Source organism: Alligator mississippiensis, chromosome 4 (assembly GCF_030867095.1).
Source record: "Alligator mississippiensis isolate rAllMis1 chromosome 4, rAllMis1, whole genome shotgun sequence".
NCBI classification, from domain to species: domain Eukaryota; kingdom Metazoa; phylum Chordata; order Crocodylia; family Alligatoridae; genus Alligator; species Alligator mississippiensis.
In genome coordinates, this window is record NC_081827.1 from 7,581,821 (window position 1) to 7,608,654 (window position 26,834).

Sequence of the window (26,834 nt, forward strand, 5' to 3'; positions counted from 1 at the left end):
TTAATCATTTGCTAAATTGTAGCATGTCACACATTCAGCCAATTTCTGGTACTATAAAATGGCAAAGCAGTCACAAAGGTGCTGCACTTTTTATGTGCAACATCTTTCTGGCTGGTTCGCTTCACACTTCAGTGTGCATGTGGGACATGCTTAGCATCAGGCTGCACAGCGGCTTTTAGGTGCCAAAACCCAGAGAGCCTATCAACGGATGGGTTCCCCACATGCCAGCAAGCTCAAAGCTGTGCAGTGCGACCCAGGGCAGGGCTACACTGTACGGCTTTCAGCTTGCTGTCACATCAACTGATGACATCCCTGAATGCTTGCACCTAAAGCTGTATGGTACAGCCCAGTGCCAGGCTGCACTGCCCAGCTTTCATCTTGCCAGCATGCAGGGCGCCCATGGGCTATCCGTGGGCTGGCAAGTTGAAAGGGCATCATGGAAAGCACAGCATCAGGGACCGGTCCTCAAGCCCAGCTCACAGCACGTGCATTTGCACAGCTGGTATGGCAGGATGGCTGACTTCTGGTTTGTGGGATAAAATCTGTCAGATCCTAATTGCATAACTAAATTACCATCTCAACAACTTACTGTGGAGACGCAAATTATTTAAAACTCACAGCGCTTCCTGCAAGTTGGGCAGGCCCTCATTTTCCAGATGGCAACACTGAGTCAGAGATGTAATATGGCATGCCCCCTGAGCAAGTCTGAAGCAGAGCTGAGACTGGAAGCACAGCTGATGATAGAAACCAGATCCACTAACCCCTACCTTTTGTGCTCAGGCATTAGGAAGAACTCTTCTGTCTTGCGCCTGAATTCAGACTCTGCACCAGAAAGATAAAACTAAAGTGTTCAACATAGTTCCAGCGCTTTGTGTTTCAATACAGCTCATAGCAGTACCCTGTTTAGTATGGACCAGAGTGTAATGTTGTTGCAGATTAACATAATAAAGCTGTCAGCTCAACCTGTGATCTAGCTTCATGTTGCCAACGCTTGAAAATTCCTCTCTTCAGATTACATTATATTTTGGGGGTTGCCCCTTTGTCAATCAGGTTGAAGCTTGAGATACTGTAATTAGTAGCAAGTTGCCTAATCTTAACATGCCAGGCAGGGACTTCTCTCAACAAAGGCAGAGACTGAACTTGGAGCCTTGTGACGAGGGTATTGCATTAATGCACCAATTCCATATCTTGCTGAGCCATAGTCATAGCTCTAAATAATTGTTTTTAAACCTTGAATTTTTTTTTATCACTCACCACTTTCCATTTGCTACCATTTACTTAAGTAACTTAGGGGGGAATCTTTTTTCCCAATATCCACCACAAGTCAGCAATATCTTTTATAGTCCATTTTTCCAGTTTTAATGGAAAAAACACCTTTTGTTCACATCTTTCATTATCATGTATACAATCAATAGCAGTGCTGAAATGCCACTTAATAAGAAAAATAAGCAGCTATGCCATGCTGAATAATAGGCATTAGTATTTAGAGAAACGTTTCCTTCTATAGAGGATTATTTTTCTTCTGTATGTATAGACAGCCTGAGACCAAAAAACTATAATGCTTAATATTTCAGGTTGTTTTACTTTCACAGTTGCATAGTTTGCCTTAAAAGATATAGTAGCCTGGTGAATACTTAGGCTTTATACTGTTTGTGATCCATTTTCCAGGTCTTCAGTACAAGTAAAAGAAGAAAGATTTTTTTTTCCTGGGGAAATTACTATATTTACACATCAAATTTGGGGCAAAATATAGAACTACCTATCTCATGCTTGTGTGTGTGTGTACACTTTGAATAAAAATCACTGTACATTACATCACAATAGCTACAAATGGATTTCAGTTCTTCAGGTGTCTTAAATTTATCCCTGCCACTGGGATACTATGTAAACCATGAAGAAATTTATAAGAAAAAATATTGGGTGTTTGTAGAGATTATTGTTCTTCTCCACTAGCTCCATAAATCTGCTCCTTCAACTCTCCGTTGTTTCTGTAGCTGTATTTTCTGAATAGCCTCCAGTTTTATACATTTGTCTTATGTTGGTGCCCAGAGTTGAATGCAGTATTTTACCTCTAATATCCCTAGAGCTGTAGAGAGGACTGTCGCCCTCCTGAGGTCTGTGACGTGATTTTTCCTCCCATGCATCCCAAAGCTTTCACTCTATTTCTGCAATATCATATTGCAAGTCCATACCTAACTGGCTGTCCAGAAATCCCTTATCTCTTTCTGAGACTACAGAAAGACCCTTGTTCTTCCAGATTGTCATCTTCCCCTAGGATTTCCATGTGCTATTGTAGATGGGTTTTTTCCCAGGTGTATTGGCTTGCATTTTTCCCAGTAGAATCTCATTTCATTTGTTTGATTGTTTTATTTTAATTTCTAGTCTCATTTGGTCTATTGTGTCATTTTGTAGTCATTATTAAAGGTCAGTTCCTCCTCCTCTTCCCCTAGTATAAAAAAAAGGGCTGGAAAGTTTCCCCTTATTGTTACACTGATGTCTGTCAGCGCTGCAGTAGATGCAACATTCAGAAAAATGACTGAAAACTGGAGCACTCATTTGCTATCACAGATTGGAAGGAATGTATGTTGGTCGGATCGGTGAACTGGGGAATTGCATCTAATGCATTTGGCCCTGTTACTTGCAGTAACAAATTAACTGTCTTGAAGTCTCATGTTAAATGTTTGTGGGCTACTGTCAAGAAACTTGTCGTGGAGAGTTCTTCTAAGTTCTAGAAATCAGAACTCGTGGCAGAGGTGATACATTTTATTAGCTCCACTAGATATCTGTTGGTCTACTATATCTAGTCGATCTAATAAAAGATATCACCTCTGCCACGAGTTCCAATTCCTTTTGCCTATAGACCAGTACGGCTACAAGCTGGATCCCTTCTAAGGTCTATTCACTTTTCTCCCAGTTCCCACATAGAAACTATGAAACAGATGCAAAATTGTCCTGCCAGGAAGAGCTGGACGGTGTTCTTTTGGTTGGCTGTGTTTGCTGCCTGCATCTTTCCGGCAAGGAGGCCTGACTCTGGTAGGTGTGCAGGAGTAAGCAGCTCCATCCTGTGGGACCCATAAAAGCACACATTGCATTCCAGTTAGTCCCAGCAGTTTGGTACCGTCAGTGCTGCTCAACTTGAGAAATATTTAGAAGCAGATACACACGGTTAAATGCAAGTGCGTCAACAGCACCAGAGTTGCTCTCTGTGGTTGTGTCTCATGGGACATGTCTACACGTGCACCGGACTGCGCAGTTGTTATTGTGCAGTCATTTCGTACTAAATGACTGCACAGTAACTGGCATTACTGCACAGTCCCAGCACCTTTTCCCCACGCTACTGCACAGTAGCATCAACGTTACGGTTCAAGCCCGCTGATGCTATATTGCTGTAGCAATGTGCTGTGGCAACGTAGGGTCTCATGTAGACATGCCCAGTCTGTTCCCATTTATAATTATAACTGCACTTTTTCCCCCCTTCCTTTTTCTAAAAGGAAAATAAAATACATAATTAGGCATTCCTTATAAAAGACTGTCCTGATCAAGTCAAGTAAACTTGCAATTAGAAGGTTAAAGGACAAGGTCCCGTAGTTTATAGGACACATTAAATATGTAAATAGGTGGTTTATGATGTTGGCTTCCTTTCATTGCCACCCTTGTCTCTTCCCAATCCCTTTGTTTACTAGTTTCTCCCATTTATTTAATTTAGTCTTACATTAGATTGGAAACATTTTAGAGATTGTCCTTTTTACATGTACTGTGTGTAGTGCAACCGCAGGAATTAAATCTGCTGAGAGAATATCTGTGCCATTTTATGCTTCGCTTGAAATCGTGAGCGTGTGAGGTGACTTGTTTGAATTGACTTTTTTGAAAGAAAACAATCAAGAATATATGCTGTAAGTAATGCACAGTAATTTGGGAGGGATTTTTTAGAAAGTCTGGTTATGTGTATTGTAGGAATGTTTCAAGTGAAGGTCTCAAAGTGGCTTATCGGTAGGGATCTACTGAAATTGTGATTTTGCAGGTTTTGCAGAAATCGCGAAATGTGGCATTGCTCGCGGAAGCAAGCATTGTCGGAAATCCACAAAAAAAACAACCAACCAAAAAAACCATACTGGAAATTAAATGCTGGTTCCCCAGAGGGAGCTGAGATGATGTAGTTGGGGCTGGTCCTGCGTTGAGCAGGGGATGACCTCCTGAGGTCCCTTCTACCCTCATTGTCTATGAGTGGTAACTATAGACTACTTTTGTCCCTCTTTAGTAAACAGCTTGTAAACCTACCACTCAAGCACCCTTCTGAAACACATAAAACCCCTCAATTTTACTACTGTTAGCCTGAGTGATATTTTGTTTTTTCTGAACCTTAAAAAAACTGCAGTCTCGTATACAATAGATAAATGAGAGGATCCCTAGGAAATGCTGCCGAATGTTTCTGTTTGCCAGTGCAATAAACGCAGGAGCTAATAAATGCCCTCTCCCATCAGGAGAAGGCGTATAATGAGTAAATGATGGGAAAAGGAATTCAGGAAACAAATGATCAATCCAATCTAAGTCGACAAACAATTTCTTAATAACTTGGCCTTCAATTGAATAGAGGGCTCTCCAGCAAAAGGGAGGACTGCTGAAGCTGAGTACCCGAAGATGGCTATTTACATCTGGCAGCCGATAGATTTTGTAGGGCTGTATTCGAGGTTTGCTGAGCACTAAGCTGTGATTCAGGCATAGTCTGTCTCTCCTAAGGTTTTGATGGTTCACTATTTGTATGGATGTGCGCATAGGGCAGCAGAACAGCTTTGGGGATTAATTTCTCGTTTTTAATTCCAAATTATACATCATGCACTTTTGGGGGGACAGGGGAGGAGCTGTTCATGAAAATTTTTCGCATGAAGGATGCAGTTCTGTGGGATGATAATACAGTGTGGATGGCCAGTTTTGTGTTTGCGTGCTAAGCACACCGGGCTTCCTTGTCTGATCTGGTGTGCTCTTTGCAGCGTGTAAGAGTGCAAGTCCCGGCCCAGAGAAGTGTACAGCTCTAACAGCCATGCTGTCACTCGGTGGAGGTTTTTCCAGAATAGGCACTGAATAAAGACCTCAGGATTTGGTTATGCATTGGACAGACTAAAAGGAAACCAAGGTAGCACGGGGAAGGGAGGTAGAATTTTTCTGTCTGACGTTATGTGTGACCTGCATCCTTGGGTTTTGGACTAAGGCCGACCTCCGTCTCTGACGAGGGTGTTTCTGAAGAGGGTTGGGTAAGGATGATGGGTGCCTGTACATGGGCGCGGAGGCTGCTCCGACGTGCTGTAATTACAGTGTGGCAGAGTGAACTTGATTAATCAAGTCTGTTGGAGCGTGGCAATTACCATGCTCCATCAACCTCCCACGTCTCGTGGATCAGCGTCCCTGCACTTAAAAATGACGATAGGGACACTTGTTACTAAAGCTCATCAAATGAGCACCCCTGCCACCCTTTTTAAGTGTGGAGACACTGATACGAGAGACATTGCAGCACTTCAATTAGAGCGGCTCTCAGAGTCACTCAAATTAAAGCGCCGCCCTCGCCACCCCCGGAGCACGTGTAAAAGTTGACTTTACATTACTTACCAACACTCCTGCAAACCAGTGTGTATGGATGCTAACTGGTTTTAGATGTTACAAGAGAGTTAGAGCTGTGGAAGAGATAACAGTCAAGGGGAAAGCAGTCAAGGGGTATAAAGGGCTGGACATAAAGCTTGGTAAGTACTGTTTGGCTCCTGAAGTTCCTGCCTTGATAACATTAGAGCCCCTTTAATACATACCAAGTGTGAGCTCCTTTGATTTCCCAGATCCTTCCTTCATGCCAAAAAGAGGTTTGCGTTGAATTTTGGTATCAAAGTCCTCCAATATTTGTAAGAACTACACTGGAAAAACTTGTGTATGTACCTGTTTCAAGAGAGATCCCTACACTCATATCTCAAAGTCAAAGGCAGCTTATCTTGCTTCATTCTGTTTTACAGGGCTCAATATTTCAGATCTCTTTGAGTTTCTCAAACTGATTATCTGTGCCGTATGAATAAGGTCCAACTCAGCAATTGAGGGAAAATTGGTGCAGTTATAGGAACTTATGCCATAATCGAACAAAAATTTTAACGAACCATCAGATTGGAGACTGGACAAAGGTGATAATGCAGGGTCAGTGGTGTTCCCTGTTATGTAAAAATATGCCACAGAGAATCAGATATTCTAGCATCTTGTGCCTTCTAACTGAGAGCTATTATACCTGAAAGCTTAGACTTTCAATATGCTGCTATTCACATGCATATTTCTACGCCAGTTCTTTCAAAAGGCCTTTCCTTTGAAATATGGGAAGATAATCATGTCTTTGAAATGAGTAGATATTCTCCTGCCACTTTTCAAATCTTTATTTCTCTTCTTATGTCAAAGAGTTTAACCCCTTACATTACTGTGGGCCATACTCAATCAGGATCATTTATTTACATGTATACCTCCACCCCCAAAGTAACTGTGAAATCGAGACATATCAATCAAACCAGGGTAATTCAGACGTGAGACTAATAACCTTTCCATGATCCATTTTGTTGTTCTTTATACTGGAGCATTTTCAGCGCCTAACATCACCTACTAAATTAGACATATTTCTTATAAGAAATACGTTGTTGATTTATTTTTTGTTTCATACCAGCTCAAAACAGGATACTTCTTGCTCCAAGTAGCTGACAGTTTAAACAGTCCAGCATACTGGCAGTTGGTGATAATTGTAATGATTTAAACTGTGTATAGGGTCATAATTATAATTATAGATGTTTAATTTCATATTGACCTACTAGATGGGTCAGCTTTAAATAATGAAAATGTTGCTTTGCATTAATACATAAGAAGGGGGCACACGGGGAAATACAGATTTTTACTCCCGTCTCTGTCTCAGGCTGACTTGTGTGACCTTAGAAAGTCCCTTCCCCTGTCTTTGCCTCAGTCTTCCTAATCAGTATGTTGGGAGCAAAAATACATCTCACAAAGGTACAAGTGGTTGCTATTAATATATGAAAACAATTTTGGGATATTTCAGTAGGGCGTACAAAAGTTAAATGATGTATGTTTCTTAGAAACGGAGATGAGTTAAAATATTGTAGTATATACCGAAACGATCTAGTAGATTTTTTTAAGGCAAGTATGAATTAAAAAAAGAGGTCTTCTAACCTGATGGTTATATCACATTTATATCCTGTAGACCATTTGGTAAAGAGAGTTCCTTTAATGAGTCTTCTTACTTTTCAATCCTCCTCACTTCAGGATGGCATTCTCCATCCTGCTGGACCACCAGAAAGTGTTCACTAAATTCTCATTAGGAATCAGTGCTTCAGCCAAATCAGTAGCTCTCCAAAATCGTTGGATGTTAGAGGGAGGCGCAACGTTAAATTCTGTCTTCCATTATTTCCTTTTACTGTTGATCTGTTCTTCGATTATGTGTACATGACAGGTTGGATAGAAGTACAGAGTTGAAGTTTTGCCTAGCTTCATCTTGAAGACTATAAACTTGAGGTTTTTGTAACACAGGCCATCATCTGATTGCACGCGTTGCTTGTTCTGTATAATATGGTGACATTGCATAATACGTGTGGGCACGAGTAGGTGTAGAAAATGTGCCTCTTGAGAACAGTAATTCTGTCTGTAGGGTTTCAGTGAACTGTATTAACACGTGGCATACTCAGACCTAGAATTCTTTTTATTAAAGAGAGAGGTTAGAGTTAAATACTCAATTTAAAAGCACTGTTAGCAAGAGTTGGTATATGAGCCTACTGCATAAGTTGCTTCCCAACCTAAACTGTGTGATGGTGGGTGACTGATGCCAATCAAGAGGCACATTTCACCCCACACCCAACTTTTCAGTCACAAAATAAGTCATTTCTATCCTGTTTGATTTTTTTTTTTATTTTTCAAATGCTTTGGGATCCACCAGAATGAAAGTTGGTGTATTATGTAAATCTGAGTCGCCCATCATACACTGATATTTATAAATGCCATTGCTATAAATACAAACAGTCTTGGGTGGATAAGATGTGAGCAGCATGTGTGACGTGGACATCAGCATCTCACTTGCTAGTTAAGGTTTCTCCGTACTCGGAAAGTATTATGCAATGATAGAGCTCTTTGGAGCATTGAGAAATGCTAAATATTGGTTGCTTAGCGAGAATGTAATTTGCAATGTATAATAGTGTAAATATAGTGAGATTTGGAAGAAAAGTTGTAAACAAGACCGGTTTTGATTAAGCATCCTGTCATCAATAAGGTGTTTAAATATAGTTGTGCATCTAAGCATACGTCTGTAAGATTGAAAACATTTGTATTAAAGAATATGCCACAATTACATGCAGATTAGATGCTAGGGTGAATAGCTATAAGAATTTTGAATAGATTTGTCCTTTTCATAAGGGTTTTCATTTTCCTTGGCAGCTTGGAGTGTTAACAAATTAGAGATCAATGTTCTAGTAGGGCAGAAAAGTGAAGTGAAGCATATCTTGAGACTGTAGAGATATTTAATAAATGTAGTTAAAGGTATTAGTTAGCTGTGCATGAAAATTGGGCTTGGAAACTGAGATGAAAAGGTCAGAGCATAAGCTGCTTCCCCCATCTTTTGCTGATGGCTGAATTTTACCCCACTTACTGCCAATCTGATGTGCTCTCATTTGACAAACTCAGATGCATCACAAAACTAGACAGTTGGTGTTTGGGGAGTGTTGCAGCCCTGGTTATAGCTCCATTAGCTGGGCCCTTATTGGGTTGGTTTCAGTATTGTCAACCCCACTATTCCAAAAACCATGAGGTGACCGCTTAAAAAATCAAGAGATTGGCACATAAATCACGAGATAGTTTCATAGTAGGTAGGGTCGGGAGGTACCTGAGCAGATCATCAAGTCCGACCCCCTGCCATGGGCAGGAAAGAGCTCTGGGGTCAAATGACCCTGGCTAGGTGTCTGTCTGCCCTCCTTTTGAAAACCCCCAGGGTAGGAGCGAGCACCACTTCCCTTGGCAGCTGGTTCCAGATCCTAGCTGCCCTGACTGTGAAGTAGCACCTCCTGATGTCTAGCCTTAACCTACTCTCAATCAGCTTGTGGCCATTATTCCTAGTTACTCCTGGTAGTGCCCAGGGGAACAGGGACTCTCCCGTTCCCCACAGGTTCCCCTGGTAAGTTTATAGATGGCCACCAGATCCCCCCTCAGCCTTCTCTTGTGGAGGCTGAACAGGTTCAGGTCCCGTAGCCTCTCCTCGTAGGGCCTGCCCTGCTGCCCCTGATCATGCGGGTGGCCCTCCTCTGCACCCTCTCAATGCTGTCCACATCCCTTTTGAAGCGCAGCACCCAGAACTGGACGCAGTACTCCAGCTGCAGCCTGACCAGTGCCGCATAGAGGGGGAGGATCGCCTCCGTGGACCTGCTCGTGATGCATGTGTGGATGCATGACAAGGTGCGGTTGGTTGGCCTTCCTGACCGCGTCTCTGCATTGGCGGCCCACGTTCATCTTGGAATCAATAATGACTCCAAGATCCTTTTCTGTCTCTGTGCTGATGAAAGGGGAGTTCCCCAGCCTGTAGGTGTGCTGCTAGTTCTTCCTTCCCAGGTGCAGCACCCTGCACTTGTCAGTATTGAAACCTGTCCTATTCTCTCTCTTGCTTTTTTTGAAGGGGGGGGGGCTGTGTGTGTGTTTTGGAGCCCAGGGGGGAGGGTCCTCGCACACCCTGGCAGAATGTGGGGTACTGTGGGTCAGGAGTGAGAGGCAGCAGCAGGGCTAGGGGGGGCTGTGGCTTGGCAGTGAGGAGCAGACACACAGACAGCACCCAGCTGGTAAGTGGCAAGGAGGAGATTGAGGCCCTCACGGCGAGGGAGGGAGTGGGGCAGGAGCAGGGCCTGGGGTGAATGGGGCTCTGGGGCTGGGGGGTGGGGGCAGCATGGCTCCCCGCTGCTGTTCATACCCCTGTGGGAGGCATGGGGAGCATGTGTCCCTTGCAGGGCAGAGGTGGGCCGCCCGCTGCAGGCTGGGGCTCTGTGCCCTGCTGCCTTTGCCCTGGGAGACCAGGCACGCAACGCCAGTGTGCTTCCTGCTGCTGGGTGGACAGGGGACATACTGCATGGCCAGCGCACCCTGTGTCCCCCGCTGGCCCAGCAGGCGGCAATGGCATCGAGTGGCTGAGCTTCTGGGACAAAGGCAGCAGGGCGCAGAGCCCCAGCCTGCAGTGGGCAGCCCCACAGGGGGCACATGTCCCCCATGCCTCCCCTGGGGATGCACACTGTGGCAAGGAGCCATGCCCCCATTTCCCCCACCTCCTTCCCCGCACCTCTGGACAACCCGCCCACAGGGCACAGAGTCACGGGGCCCCATTCACCACAACCTCTGCCCCTGAGAGCCAAACGCTGGCCGTGTGCCATGTCCCCTGCTCACCCAACAGCTCAATCTGTCTCTCCAGCCCCTTCCCGTCCACAAACTTACCAGCTGTGCACTCTCTGCATGCGCTGGAAGGAGAATCCGGAGATTTGAAGGTTGTATCATGAGATCTCAAGTTAGGGTTAATTTGATATGGAAATCAGGAGTCCCACGACTGTTTTATGACAGTTGGCATTACTGTGGTATGTTAATACAACCCCTTGGACCCATGTGCTTCCTTGTTTAAGCTGATTCTCTCTTTCCTTAGCAGTCCTGGCACACTTTCTGGGCATGTGCCGTCTGTTATTCCATAATGGAAACAGGATGTTGTGGCGCAGCTATCATTGCCATCCCTTCCTTTGTGCTGACTCTCCACAAACTCCAGTAGTTGAACCACACTGTTTCCAGATTTCTGCCTGGTCTACAGTTCACCTCCACCAAACCATGCAATAGTGGAAGTAGGTAGATACAAAACCTTCCCAAAGCCAAGCCCTCTTTTTTTTAGCTAGTGCAAGGAATACATTGTTGTAGAGAAAAAGGCCAGAATATGTATTTTCTTGCCTCAGTTTCCTTATCACTCTTGAGTTCTTCAGGTTTAATCTAGAGTTTTCTTAGGGTCCAGGATCTTTCATTCTCATTTTTCTCTGAATCATGCAGTTCCTTTCTCTCTCCCCTGCAGCTGGTTTTCCTTCTCCTTAGCTGGTCCTGTTGTTAAAAGGACTCCTCCGCTATGAAAGAATGCCCCTCTCTTCTATTCTTCTGCCTACACGTCTTTTGTCTCTCTGCAGGTCCCTCTGACTTCCATTGTCAGGAAACTCCCTGATCGTCCTCATCAGGTGATCAAAGTCTCCCACCAGGTGATCTGTTGCTTAGTTACTTCCCCTCCAGAATTCAGACTTGAAAAATGGCTTTGCCCTGGGTGGTAGCCCTCTCTTTGTCCAAGGGTGCTCCATTTGAATAGGTGATCATCAAAGTTTAATGACCCACTATTGTTAATCCGGTCCAAGGTGCAACCGTTTCTCCTGACACATCCTATCAATTTTATTTCAGGATGGAAGTAAAAGATGTCAGAGAAAGCAGCCAGTTCCCACATTCAGTCAGATGCAAATACATATAGACTGGAAGGCCCCAGTTCTCAACTGTATTTGTAAACTGTGCTTGGATCCTGCGAATTAACACCGTTATATCCACTCTCTAGCTGATTTTTTCGAAATCTCCTGTAAATAGCACCGCAGACCTAGTACAAGAGTCTATAAAGCTAGGGACCAAAGTTACATATAAACCGGTATAAGTGATTGGAAACTGGTTCAGATCTGTAACACAACAGAAGTTCAGTGCACATAGACCACTTCCAAAATGACTGAAACCAGTTTAAGATAAACTTGGATGGATGTTAAATTGGACTTAGCTGATTTAGGTGAAAACGGTTTATTCAACTTCTGTCCCAGATCCCCTCCAGATTCAAGGTAACGCACAATCCTCCAGCATCCCAGGATGCTTTGTACCTCCCCTGCAAGCCCCCCTACCTCCCACAGGGTAGCCTGGCTACTTTTGGCCAAGCTATCTGCTCTCGCTGAACAGGAAGGTGTGATCTGTTCGCTGGCTTTTCAGTTCAGTCTGCACAGTTTAGACTAACCTGCGAAGATTGAATCAATTCAACCTTGGGCTTTTCGATGGTCTGTACTGAGCCCGTAAGACCAGATGGTTGCATAAAGCATTTTGGTAAGAGCACTGACCTATCCCCTCTCTAAAAGAGAACTTCCTTTGTTGCTTCTTTCTAGTAGTTTTTTTAAGATAGAATAAAAATAAATTCTGAACAGCTTTGTAATGTCTGATCTGTGTATATTTTGTCATGGCTTTGTTCAAATCAGTTGAGAGGTTTTAAATCCAATTTAAACAGGCATAACTTTAAGAAGTAACAATTTAGTATGGTTTAGAACATGAAGTATACACTGTTAGACCATATTATATTATCCTCTTACTTCCATCATTCTTCCTCCATTCCTCCGTGTGTTAAGTCCACTTGTTGCATCTTTCTTGGTTGTAGTTTACCAGTTGTCCGCTGCATGCTAAAACCATTGTCTGAGAGTGTCTTTGTTACCGTACAACTCTGTACAGATGTGGGTACCATACTCGGGGTCTTCCTTCTCTCTCTAGCATTGCATAGCATCTTTCTTTTAACCCCCTTTACCCTCAGCTAACATAGGCTGCACGACTAACTGCATGTGTTAGACTGCATCAGTGTACAACAGCTGTGTACTCACGTAGCTACCAGGTGTGGGAACCCTATAGTCTCTCCCGGCTCTGCAGAGCTATGTCTGTAACTATGATTTTTAACATCCACTGAGTCAAACGGATGCAATTAATACCTTTCTTATCTGTTTATTGTGGCTGCTTTGCTGTGGCTTACAAGGGCTGTCTTGCATCAGAGTTAGGTGACATAAGAAAGATTACCAGATATAGGAAGCCCTTCCAGGGAACTAAGGAGCCTAATTTCACATGTGTTACACTATGCACTGCGTTTTGGGACGGAGGCAGGCACCAGCAATCGTAGCTCTATACACAGGCAGTATGAAGCCTGCACCGGCCCTGACACTGCATTAGCAGCCATGGAGCAGCTGCACTGCTGTGATGCAACTGGGACCAGGGAGAATCCTTCCTTAATTTAACACTGTACGATACTGAAAGCTCAACAAAAAGCTGTTGTGACATAATGGAAGCACAAGAAGAATGGCAAGAGACTGATGTAGCTGCATAAGGAGCTCCTAGGATTCTCCAAATCAAAAGACAAACATCCAAGCAATGGAAAGATGGGCAGGCCACCCAGGAAGCATACTGGGAAATAACAAGATCTTGCAGGAAAAATGTCAGGGGAGGCAAAGGACTGTAAACTACACCCAGCGAGGGAAGTTAAGGATAACAAGAAGAGGTTCTGTAACCACGCTTGTCAGAAAAGAAAGGCTAAGGAAGCTGTGAGTCCACTGCTGTGTATGAGCTCTTAAGAAGATGCAAAGGAGGCAGAGCTGCTCAACAGCTGCTTTTCCTTGGTCTTCATGAAAAAATAAGCTGCAAGCAGACAGGTAATAGGAATCATGTAGACAAGGAAGGGGATAGGCCAGGGGTCATAATAACAAAAGAGACTGTCAGAGAGCTTTTGATGGTTTTGAATAAATTCGTGTCTCATCAGGGCCTGTTGAACTTTATCCCTGGGTACCAAAGGACCTGACAGAAGAGATCTTGGAGTCCTTGGCAATTATACTTGCTAAACTATGGGAGACAGGATTGATACAAGAAGACTGAAGACCAGCCAACATAGTGCCCTGTTGAAAAAAGACAAAAAGGAGGACCTGGGGTATTATAGATCAGTTAGCCTGACTTCAATACCTGGGAAGTTGCTAGAGCAAATTAAAATTATCTAGTTTTTAGTATCTTGAGGAGGAAAAGCTGTCATGAGCAGCCAGCATGGATTTGCTAAGAATAAAACATGTCACACAAACTTGATCTCCTTTGACAGAGTAGCTGGCTTGGTGGGTTTAGCGTACTTGGGCTTCAGTAAGGGTTTTGATAGAAGTCCCACATAGCCGTCTCATAAACAAATTGAACAAATGTGAGCAAGACTATTGTATAGGGTTACCATACGTCTGGGTTTTCCTGGCCATGTCCTCTTTTTTGGACCCCTGTGCTGCGTCTGGGTGGGGCTGCTGGTCAGGAGTGAGGGGCACCGCCAGGGCTGGGAGGGAGGCAGGGGGCTGCAGATCAGGAGTGAGGGGCACAGGGGACTGTGAGTTGGGTGTGCAGGGCACAAGCAATGGGTGGGGGCAAGGTACTGTTGTTGGGGAGTGAGGGCCGCTGGCAGGGCTGGGGTCCGTGGGTCCAGAGTAGGAGGCAGCAGCAGGGCTTGGGGGCAGCTTTTCAGTGAGGGGCAGAAGAATGGGCAGGGTATCAGCATGTCACCGCCCCTCCCACCATCATATTCCCCCTGCCTCCTCTCCCCCCACCCCTGACAGGCATCCTCTTTTTTGGACCTGGAAATATGGTAACCCAGTTATAAACTACTGTAACGTGGATATACGACTAATTTAACAGCCATAGGCAAAAGGTAACTGATTGGACCCTTGTTGGAAAGGTAGGAGGTTTCAAGTGGAGTCCCACAGGGGTCTGATGTTCAGTGTGGCTTAATAATTGGGATGCTGCAACAGAGAGCTTCCCGAACAAATTTGCAGATGACGTGAAACTGGAAGGAATGCAAACGCACTGGAGAACAGGAATGCAATTCAGAAGGACCTTGATAGATTGGAAAGCTGGGCTAGAGACAAACAAAATGAAATTCAGTGCAGATAAATGCAAGGTGCTACGCCTTGGAACGAGTAATGAAAGCACAACCACAAAATGCATGACAACTAGCCAGATGCAGCACTACAGAGAAGGATGTTCATGGATCACAAACTCAGTACGAGTCTGCAGGACAGTGCAGCCACACAAAAGGCAAACGTGGATTTGGGTTGCATCAAAGGGAGCAGTAGGGGCAAGACACAGGAGGTCATAGTGCCACTCTGCTTGGCGCTGGTTAGACTTCATCTAGAATACTGTGCGCAGTTTTGGGCTCCACATTTTAAGGCAGCAGGGAAGCTGGAGAGGGTCAGAGGTTGGGTGTCCAAAATAAAGAGCTAGGAAGGCAAGCTATTCAAGGAGAGATTGAGGAAAAAATAGGTATGTTCAGTTTGCAGCAAAGGTGATTAAGCGGGCACATGATAGCAGTCTTCAAATCTGAAGGGCTGTCATAAAGAAGAACACCTTTTCTCCTGCACTGCAGAGAGTAGGACTCACAGTAGCATCTTTAAATTTAGAACGGACTAGTTTACACTGGATATTGGGAAAAACGTCATTGTTAGAGCAGTGGAATAGATGGCCTAGGGAAGTTGTGGAGTCTCCTTCATTGGAGGTGTTCAAAACCAGGTTGGAGAAGCATTGATCAGGGATTCTCTGGGATGGGGTGTTAAACCCCATAATCCAGCCTCTGGTGTTTTTGTTGTTTTCTGCCATTGTGCCTTGTAGTTGCATGAGCATGTTATTGGTGCGGTTTTCTTTGGAATAGGGTAGATCAGTAATTCTCAGCCAGGGTCCTGCAGCTCCCTAGGGTGCCACCAGATCGTTTGAAGGGTGCTGGGAGGTATGAGGAGCTAAGTGAGGTGTGAGGAGATCAGCAGGTAAGTGCAGTCTCTCCAGCCTGGCCAGTGCCCAGCCCCTTTGCAAGCAGATAAGCATGGTAATATATACATTAATTTAGAAATTGGGTGTCACTCAATTCACAGGAGTTGTGGAGGGGTGGTTCGAGTCCGATGAGGAGGACCTTGAGTTCGGGAAGGTTGAGAACCACTACGTTGACCTTTGTATGGGATGATTTAAATAGGGACGATCCTGTCTTGAACAGGTGGTTGGACTAGATGATCTCCTGAGGTCCTTTCCAGGCCTACTTTTCTATATTTCTGTTATTGTTAATCTCTGACCAAGGTTTCTTTTTTTTTTTTTTTTTTTTTTTAATCTTGTAGGGAAAAATGTCTCTGGTCTGGTTTTCAAAGGTGCCAAACAATCTAAGCTTCTGTTCCCTCCAGTGGGAGATGCAAGCATTGAGCACCTTTGAAAATCAGGCCTTTCATTTTTATCTTGCATGCCACTAACTTACAATAAAGGCCAGATTTGTCTTTTATACAAAAAAGAACCGCATCCTTTTCTTTGTCAAATAAGCCATTAACCACATAACTATTAAATAAAACCCTTTAAACAGATTGCACGGACAGTAAGTTCACATTGAATTTGTTCAGGTTTGAAGAGCCAAGGCACTTAAAAGAGAATCTTCAATAGGGAAAAGAAGTTGTGGTATATCTGTGCAATAAAGCCAGTTTCAGCACGTTCGTAATGAAATAGCATGTCTAGGTGACGCTCCTTTTGTGAAATTAAATGAGGGCTCTCGGTTTCTCTTGGTTCTGCTGATAACCTTTTATCCACTTGGATGACACAAGATCTTTTGGAGCCCTAGCTTGCTGCAAGCCTTGTGAAGATTTTCAGCCTAGGTAAAAATGCAGCTGTGCTTTGAGGTTTCACATGGAGGCAAAACAGCTGACCTGTAAGAGCCTGTATACTGATTTTTCTACAACAGAGCTTTCAAACCATTGCCATCTAGCAGGAGGAATGCTCTTCCTGTCCCGTCACAGCATATTCTTTAACAAGTGGTTTCTTCTACTTCAGTTGAAGGAAGAGAATTCTAGAGTTGATGCGATTTTAAAATGTCTTTCCTAATATTTGGACAACGTTTCCTGTACTCAGCTCATTATTTTTGTCCCTTTTTCACACTTCATGTTTAAAAGGTACCTAATTTAACAGAGCGAATTGAGTTCCCTTTTGTTTACAGGCTCCTCCTCTCCCCGTACATCTTTCCCAGGTCTCCTTATTGTGCTTCTTAAAAAGGCACGTCCTTGGCAAGACCAGCAGATGCAGACACTTGCATCCTTTGAACAGGGGTACAAGTGTACTCCCAACACCGCAGCTCAGCTATTTTGGCTTCATTGCATCCTAACCTCTACTGCTACTCTCTGTCATCTGCTTAGACCCGGATCTTCTAAAAAATAGGCAGATGAGTAACTGGACACAAGATTAATCCCTGCGGGGTTAGTTAGCCTACCTGTACATATGAAGTTACCTGTTGCAAATGTGTGCAGATTTTAGGCCTTCTCTGCTCCAAAAGGGTTTACTGTCTGCACAACAAAATACCTAGCATGAAGGCACAGTATAAAGCTCATCAGTTCTCATGAGTAGATAGGAAGGGAAGTGAGCGCTATATGCGTTGTTGCAGAAACATAGGCCCTGGCAGGAGATTGTGTGGGTTGGTTGTGCTGTTTGCCACCCACATGAAAATCAGTTTAAACTGGTCCAACTTAACAGCCTCAAAAACTCTCAGTTTGTACTTGTTGGAGTGTGAGCTTATGTATATATATTGTAGACGAACTGCACCTGGCTGCACTACTCCCCAACCAGAAATAGGGTAGCCTGTCCACAATCCCACGCATACCTGGCTATCCTGCTTCTGGTTGAGGTGATGGTGTGCAAGGAGCAGTACAGCACACTGGAATACAATGCAGCATGGCACTGCAAGTTTGCAGTGCAGGCCTGCCCTCTGGCAGCTCAATGCCATCTGCACTGCAGCAGACCCTCTCCTGTGCTCCAGGTGGTTCTGCTGGTGCTCAGGCAGAACGGAGGAAGAGCGGTCTCACCAAGGTGGAGAGGGAGCATGCAGGGTGGGAACTGGAGTAAGGGAGAGGAGCAAAAGGAGACTGGGGAGAGGGTTACAAATAGAACTTTTCATAGAGGAACGAGGGCCCTGCAGGGAGAAAAGTCAGGCGTTACTTGGAGAGAGAGGATAGGAGCAGGATTTGTCAGAGGAATAGGACAGGAACCAGCCAGGAGGAAGAGGACAAGATGGGAAAAGGGGGACAGGGCAGAAGGGTTGGTAGGTACTCAGACATAATTACCTTCAAAATCTGGAACTAGCTGAGGGTCCCAGGGTCTCAGCATCTTTTGGTGTCTAGGAAATGTGTGCAACTTACTGGCAAGGATGCTGTGCTCCATCCCCATAGAGCAGTGATTCTTAACCTTTTTAGACTCGAAACCCTCGTTAGACTCAAAGCACCCCTCCATGACTTCTGCAAATTGAGCAGCACCCCACTGCAAAAGCTAATATTTATTACAGTGCTTACTTCTTTGCAGGGGGGTCAGGCAGTGGGGATGGAGAATGGCTAGGCAGAGACTATCCTGAGCTGTATTTATCTGTATACCTCCTCACAGGCCTGAAGAGGTTTATCTGCTCAGGTCTTAAGGCACCCTCCAAAAATCTCCCATTACCCTGGTTGTGACTCATTGCTATTGAGGTGTCAGGTCCACATAGAGCAGCGGTTCTCAATCTTTTGAGACTCAGGGCACCCCTTATGTGACTCAAGGCACTCCTCAGAAAATGCTGGCTCTTAATTTTTTCCTAGTTTGTGACTGTGGAAAAATAATAGAGCAGTTTTTCTGTTGCAAAGAACTCAGAAAGGCCCCAGCAAGTTGGAATGTTTAACACTGTGGATAGCTATTTGACCTGGGTTGAGAATCACTGACATAAAGGATATCGAATCACCAAAAATTAGGGTTAGACGGGGCCTCCGGAGGTCATCTGGTCCAGTGGTTTTCAGCCTTTGTCCTTTCACGGATCCCTAATAAATTTTGAAGGAGGCACAGACCCCTTTAGAAACCTGTTGTGTACAGCAAACATAAGTAGATAATTACTGACAAACGGTTGTGTTTAAAAATAAAAATAATATCCACGATAACAATAATACAACCCAAAAAGGTTTTTTGGAGAATTCATTCACATAGGAACATGGCACCAAGGGGGTCCTCTTGGGCCATCAGGTAAAGTCGCCTGCATACTCAGGCTAGATTCCCCCAGATTGCTGCGTCAAAGCCTCAAACGTCCACATATATAGATGTGCCGTGAAGGTGAAAAGTCGGGGCACAGACTGACGTAGTAGATATCTCTATGCCCCACCAGACTTTGGTGCTGGGCTGCTGCTGGTGCTCAGCTGGCCTCTAACTGTGGGGGGGAGCTGGAGCAGCAGCAGCATCGGCAGTGCTTCCCTTTTGGGAAGGACTGTCATCTTTACAGCCACCTTTCCTGGACCCCCTACGTGTGCTGGGCACCCACGGACCACGGGTTGAAAACTAGTCCAACCCCCTGCTCAAAGTAGGACCAACCCCAAGGAGGTCATCCCAGCCAAGGCTTTGTCTAGCCAGGTCTTAAAAACCTCCAAGGATGGAGCTTCCTCCACCTCTCTGGGTAACCTGCTCCAATGCTTCACTACTCTCTTAGTGAGAAAGTTTTTCCTAATTATCTAACCTAACTATCTGTTTTCTCCTACATTTCAAGTTAACTCCATTGTCTTATATGACAAAGGATTGTGCTGTAGATTGAAACTTCCCAGCTGGACTGAGGATTTTTAAGTGTAATTTTTTTGTGTTGAAAAACAGTGTAAGTAAAAAATATCAAGAATTCCAAAGCTGAATTAAGGTTGTCCAGGAGTTTAAACGCAGCTTCTTCAAACATATGCATTTTGGCATGCGTGTTAAATTACATAATCTCGTGCTGGTTTTTTCCACAGGATGCCCAGCTCAAAGGATTCACAGAGCTCTCTGAATAGGCAGCTCTTCGGCATTCTTGGTTTTTTTTCAACCTTGCTGCATGGTGTGTGGCTCTATGCATTATTTATTTTACACCATGCAAATTCTGCACTGATTGCAGAATTAATTTCATTATGGGCTTTCCTGTGATCCTGTAACTGTGGCATTATAAATGCAAAGGTAGCCTTATTAACGATTCATATGAGGAGAGATGATTTTATACCCATTTTACATATATTGAATCGAAGCATGGTGATTTAGGTCAAAGCTGTTAAAGATGTCTAATGATTTGGGGTGCCCAGTCTGAGATATCTGGGGCCTGGTTTTTCAGAGTAATGAATATTGTTACAGCATTTTATCTATTAGGAGCGGAGCTTGGAGAGCAGCAGCAGTATGAGCACTCGGCCCTTCTGAAAATCACACCCTGTTTCTCAAGTTGGGTACAAAGACAATGAGAAACACCCAAAAAGTGACTCTGACAGACGTAGGAAGTGAATCCAGTTCTTCGGGGTAACACTGAAGTGCCCAAACCATTAGACCCTCCCATCTCTTGTGGAAGTTTCTGAAGCCTTTTGCACCACAGTACACACTTTGCAATTCCTCCAACAAATGAAGCCTGAAAGTTTCTACTGCTGTCACTCTCCTTCACTTCACAACCATGATTCATTTCCTGGGCACAGTCAGTCCTATGCACTGGATGGGGCAGCGGTCCTGAGAAACAAATAGTGTATGATCACGTAATAAAAACTGTACCGTAATTAAATGGTGTACTGTAGGATACACACAAGAATGACACGCTTGCATAGGCGGCGTTAATTCTAGCGTTCCCTCACCTTTTGTTGGTTGGCTTTGTAGCCTTAATTTTCTTTTAACGTGGGGGGGTGGCTTAGGGTTGTATGTAATAAATACAGTATTGTGTGTGTGTTTTTATATATATATATATATATATATATATATATATATATATATATATATAAAAATATGCAATGCTTAAATCTATTTACCTGCAGACCAAGGAAACTTCTTCATTGGCAGCAGAGCAGAGAGAAAAGCTATTATTCACGAAGCCATTACTCTGCTAGTACATTAATGGACAATGCATAATGTACTTTCTATTTGACAGCATGTTATAGCAAGTGTGATCATTTTTAGTCTGTATTTATAACATGGGTCACTGGCCTTTCTATTCTTTGGAGTAGGAAGGATTTTTTTTTAATATTTCATCTTTGAATTCCAGAATACCTATCTATAAAAATATATAATCTGAAAGAAAATCCTGAATGAAATTCAAAGGAAGTTATGGCCTAAGAAACGCATGGTAAAGTCAATCTAAGATGACAAATGATTTCTTGATAGCTTGCATTTAGAGTAGGATTAAAACCTCTTGGCATATGTAGCAGCTCAGTTGATCACTCAGATTGCAATTAAAAAGTAGAACAAGTACACTCAGAATATTGTCTTTGTGTCAAAAATGTGCCTTCATGCCTGAAAATGATAAAAAATTACAATCGATCCTTACAACTGTTGTGTTCATCTTTATTGATCAGGCACAAGAAAGATAAATCGCAGCCCAAATAAGATTATAGTAAATGTTAGCATCGTAGGGGACTATAGGTTGATAGAGAGCTATTCATCTTCTCAAATGGTGACCTGTCCACACTCACACCATAGTCTGCTGTCTAATCACATACCTATTGATTTTATCTACATCCAAGAAACCGGGATGTGACTGTCATTGGACAACTAAGATTGCTAAATGCAAAGGGGTCACTGGTGTGAAGAGGATTTCATTTTCATTTTCTTACTGGCCAACAATGATTTATTAAAAAATAAACTACCTTTGGTCCCATGCATGAAACCTTGACTTCAGTACCAATGAATTATTAGAACTGACCCTCAGATGCAAGAGTGCAGTGGACCACCATACGCTCTGTGATCTTTTTGTGCCCTTTAGACTCAGTGTATGTTACACAATTTGTTATAATTTGCAGCAAAGTATTAGACTTGAAACACAATTTCACCCTTCTTCTGAGCTTAGTATTTGTTAAATGATTTCTGTATACCTCAAATTCATAATTTATTAGGAAAACCCTTGGAAGAAGCGTGGCTCAAATGAAAAGAAAAAAAAAGTCTGTTCTTGCCAGGTGGAGCTGCCTCTTTTGGTACTAAGTGAAATATGTTGAAGGTTTCGTCTTAGTCTCTAGTCCAGCAACTGATTTTAGATGGTTTTTCTTTTCACTGATTTGCTACAGATAGCCGTTGATTGGGGGGTATAGCCTGACCCACTGATTGTGGACAGCAAATCACCTTTTTGATGGGGGGATAGGGGGTGTCCTCTCCGGTTCAAGATTGAGGCCTTTACAAGAACAGTTTAGGAAAATATTTTTTGTGTCTCTCTCTCCTTCAATCATGAAACTATAAAAGAAGAAAATCCAGAATTACAAATTCCATAGGCTGTACTGTGACCATCTGTGCAGGTTAAATATTGCCATAGTATCCACAAAACAATTAGCCTTGCTGTGTAACATTGTTATGCATTGTTAGAGTTTAAAAGTGTTTAGTTTTATAATTGCATATGTATAGCCATGAAGATTTTATTGGCATGCTAGCTTGATTTTTTTATTTATTCATTTATTTTTGGTTTCCCACATTATTTAAATGTGGTAAATGCAAAAGTGGGTTCTGGTAAGTGCTGATGAAACCTCTACGTCGCTCCAAGTCCTCATGTGTTCTGTAATAGGTCCCACATGTTAAAGAGTTTTGAACAGCTTTATTTAACTTTTTATTCTTCCAGCTGTGAAGCCAGGTGCCTTAGTTATACTGTCTTAAGTCCAGCTGTGTTAGGGCTCAGATGGAGCCATAACAAGCTTTTTAAAAATACCTAACATATATTATCTAGACATAAAACGTCGGAACTTTATAGTCAGTTGTCTCAGAATGTGTATGTCCCACTGTGAAGCCTTGACATATTTAGTTACAGAAAAGTTTTACTTCCCTGAAGCTGAATCTTGCCTGTCCTGCGTTTTGGAAACGGTTGATTTGGTGGAGCAGGAAGAGAGAAAAGTATTCCAGGATTTAGGGGAGATGGAATTTGTTTCTGGAGCAGATTGATTTAAAGAAGAAAACTCAGTAACTCAGAAGTTTGGGATATTAAAATAAGTCCCAAGGAGATGAATGGGTAAGGCAGTGATAGGAAAGGATGCATTGTTAATTTATCATATGACAGAAGTTTATGACAAGAATACCACATCCACAAAATATGCGAGGGATATATGTCTGAGCATACACGAGCATTTATACCATCACGCAGAAATAAGGATTTAGTTTGTACTCACTCAGTCGTATAAAAACTTCAGATTTCCCAATCAGAGAAACAGCCTTGTAATTGCTATATCATAATTACTCTCATTCCAGTTCCTCCTTAACCCCCCCAACTTTTTTGAAACATCCTTACTCTAAGATGAAGTGTGTACCAAAAATGTCTGTGCTTTCTTCTTATGTTTTAATTGGTCCTACCTTTTATTTGTCAGAATTAGACTGCAAGTAATTTATTGCCAGAACTTTAACTCTTTGCACATTCACTACAGAGACAGATATGTGTTTGCTAATCTATAAATACCAGGTGGATCACAAAGTTTTGCTTTTCCCTCTTTTCAGAGTGCACAGTTCTACAAAGTGACTACGGAGCAGTACCAAAAAGCAGCCAATGAAGTGGAAGCTAGATTCAAGTAAGATCTTTATTTTTGAGGATGTGAACATGATGAATTTCTGTTCATGTTGTGGTAGTGTTAGAGTGATCCTGCAGCTTGATGGTCCAAGAATTATGCGAGACACAAAGATTTATTTGGGGTGATATCTTTTATTACGCCAGCTGCATGGTTGGAATAAAGTTAGACAAGCTTTTGAATGCAAGACGTGCTTCATTCTCCATCTATTCATGTTATAGCAGGCAAAAATTCTGTTCCTGACCTTGCAATATGCTGTGGGTGGGCTGCTGGTTGAAATGACTGAATTTGGGAGAAAGTTGGTATTCAGGCCATAGTATATTACTTGGATAGATCTAGATGCTGGTTCTATGCAAGTGGCCAGCTCTGCCTTCTTTTGATAAGGTAAAAGCACGGAAGAAAATCGTCCGCACGCATCAGTTTCGTTGTGAGTAACAAGTCGGTAAAGTTTATAGAAATACCCATTGGAAAATGAGAGCGCATCATCTCACTTAGACTTCAGACGGCTGTCAGTTTTGTGAACATCATCATCAGTCCTAGAAAAGATAGGATGCCCACCAATCCTGTTAAGTCTTACATGTTTCTTCCATGACAACATGAAAACACCTGGTCAGTTTAATGGGTCCACATTGGACAGCTTTGAGATGAAAAGCGGAGTGAAGCAAGGATGCTTTTTTGCCCCTACACTCTTAAGAATCATCTTGGGACTCCTGAACTGTGCATTTAAAGACCTGGGAGGTGGAGCGTATCTCCGCACAAGATTGGATGGGAAACTCTTCAACCTATCATGACTCAAGGCAAAGACTAAAGTTAGAAAGGAGCTTATCAGAGAGCTTCTATTCACTGATGATGCTGCTCTTAGAGCCCACGACAAAGACCTACTCCAAGAACTTATGGATCGCCTTTCAAGAGCTTGTCAGGCATTTGCTTTCGTTGTCAGCATAAAGAAAACAGTTGTGCTAGGACAGGATCCATCAAGATCCATCAATCACCCTAAATGAGAACTAGCTAGAAGTAGTCCAGATGTTCAGCTACCTAGGTGCTACAGTGACCACCGACCTCTCACTGGATGGAGAACTTAATGTTTGTATCAGAAAGGCTGCCACCACCTTCAGCAGGCTAACTAAAGGAGCATGGAACAACTCAAAGCTTACCATCAAGACCAAAATGCTACTGTACAAAGCTTGCATGCACAGCACTCTCATGTGGGGTGGGAAAACATGGACAACTTATGCACATCAAGAGAAAAGGTTAAACAGCTTCCATCTGCACGGTTTACACTGCATACTCAACATCAAATAGCAAGATAAAGTTACCAACGCAGAGGTTCTTCAAAGGGCAGATTTACCAAGTGTGATAGCCCTGCTCGGACACAACTGTGCTGGCTAAGCCGTCTGAGCAGATTGGAAGATGGGCATATACCCAAGGACATGCTATATAGGGAACTGTTGGAGGGAACAAGAGCATTAGGATGCCCCAAGCTTCACTACAAAGACGCAAGCGCGGTATGAAGGCATTTGGAATTGATCCTGTCCAATGGGGAACCTTGGCGAATGATTGGGACAAGTGGCGGCGGCGTCTCCACCAGGGCATTAAAGTCTATGACAGGAATTGGTTCCAACAGCTTGAAGAGAAAAGAGTCTGCAGGAAGCAACCAACCATGACCCATACCCTTGCAACCACTGTCACAGATCATGCAAATCTCGGATTGGACTATTCAGTCACGTGAGACACTGGAAACCATCTATGTCATAGGCTGCAACATCTACCGTTTCTCGGAGACGAAAGGATGCCAACAGCAATAATAGTATTCAGGCCACAGTACATTACAAGCTGCATAAACTGGCAGTATAGTGAGTCATTAGTTTATATGTGACACTTTGTAAGAAAGGGTATAAAAATGTACTTGTTTAACATATATCTTCATTAATGGAATACCAAAACTTGGGTGTCAACTTTGCCTTCCAGTAGGATTAATTTCATTTGTGTGCAGCATGAAAGGCATTAAAAGTAGCTATTGAAATTTACCTTTAGAAGTGATGGTCAAGTTAAATTATTTTTATTAGTTCTGAGGATGGTGAAATGAAGATACAATAATTGATGGGCCAAAGCGATTCTGACCCTTAGCTTTGGACTTTTCTGTTGCTGCCAATTTGTCTATTAGGCAGACGGCGCATTCATCATTTTTCAGGTGAGCCTGAAAATAATTTTTTACAGCCCTCACTCTCACCATCAACCAGTAAATGCTTTATTAAAAAAAAACAAAAAACAACTGTGTCCAGGTTTTTTTTGGTGTGGTGTGAAAACCAATGCAGAGCCGACAACCCATCAGTTGCCTAACTGTTCATATTAACATACAAAAGCATAAAATATTAAAACAACCTTAAAGTGAAATAATTATGTATGTTACAGTCATAAAAGCTGTTGTGATTTTACTATTAATGTTCACTTACAAATTTACCGGTGGTTAAAGCTACCAGCACTACAGACAGAAGTCTTTAATCTACAGGAGCCGGGTTTGGGCTAGAGACGGAACATCGGTCGACATGATAGCATGATTCAGCCGTGTTGGGGATGTCAGAGAATACAACCCTGACTGCTCTATTTCATAATGATCAATGGATCTGTTCGCCATTAATTCATGCAGTCCGTTTTTAAACTTGGTTATACTGTCTGCCTCTACAGCCTCTGGTGGCAGTGGGTTCCATAGCTTAATAATGTGCTACGTAAAAGTACTTCTTGTTTGGTTTAAACCTGTCTCCTGCTCATTCCAGTGGGTGCTCCTTTGTTCTCATATTTTGGGACTTGGTGAATAATAGTTACCTATTAATGTTATGCACACCCTTCCTGATTTATAGACCTTTGCCATATGCTCTTTCAGCCTTCTCTTTTCCAAACAGAAGAGCCTAGCCTTTCTTGTCTCTCCTGGTCCGGCAGATGCTCTGAACCCCTGATCGTCTTGGGTGCCCTTCTCTAGACCTCTTTCTAATTCCATTACGTCCTCTGTGAGATGTAGCGATCAGAACTGCACATGGTATTCAAGATGTGGGTGTACCATGGATTTATGTAGTGCCTCAATGATATATATTTTTTATTTCCTTTTCACTGTTGCACAGTGAGACGGTGCTTTTTGGAGAACTGTCTAAAATGTCTCAGATTTTTTTTTGTTTTTTGTTGCTGAATTGTACAAGTTAGTTCACAGCCCGGCATCGTGTATGTATATTTGAGGTTATTTTTCCTCATGTACATTACTTGGCACTTGATACCACTGAAGTTCATCTGCCACTTTTTTACCCACCCATTAAGTTTTGTAAAATTTTGCTGCAGGTCATCTCCATCAGTTTGGGATTTGACTACACAAAATAATTTAATATCATCTGCGAACCGTAAGCTATCTCGCGTGACAAAATTTCGGGCAATACCTATAACATCTGGGAGCTTAAGAGGCAACTTTCAGGAATGTTGAAAGTCCTCCTTAGCTAGAGA

General features: G+C 43.1%; 1 protein-coding gene across 3 annotated transcripts in view; it reads left to right on the forward strand.

Moving 5' to 3' along the window:
• Window positions 1-26,834, forward strand: part of CHCHD3 (coiled-coil-helix-coiled-coil-helix domain containing 3) — a 227,537-nt gene that overhangs the window by 160,164 nt on the left and 40,539 nt on the right. For all 3 annotated transcript variants that reach the window (XM_014607579.3, XM_014607578.3, XM_014607580.3), the window contains exon 6: window positions 23,281-23,351. In XM_014607579.3, coding sequence (XP_014463065.1) covers window positions 23,281-23,351 — 71 coding nt within the window. The remainder of the gene's footprint in view (window positions 1-23,280; window positions 23,352-26,834) is intronic.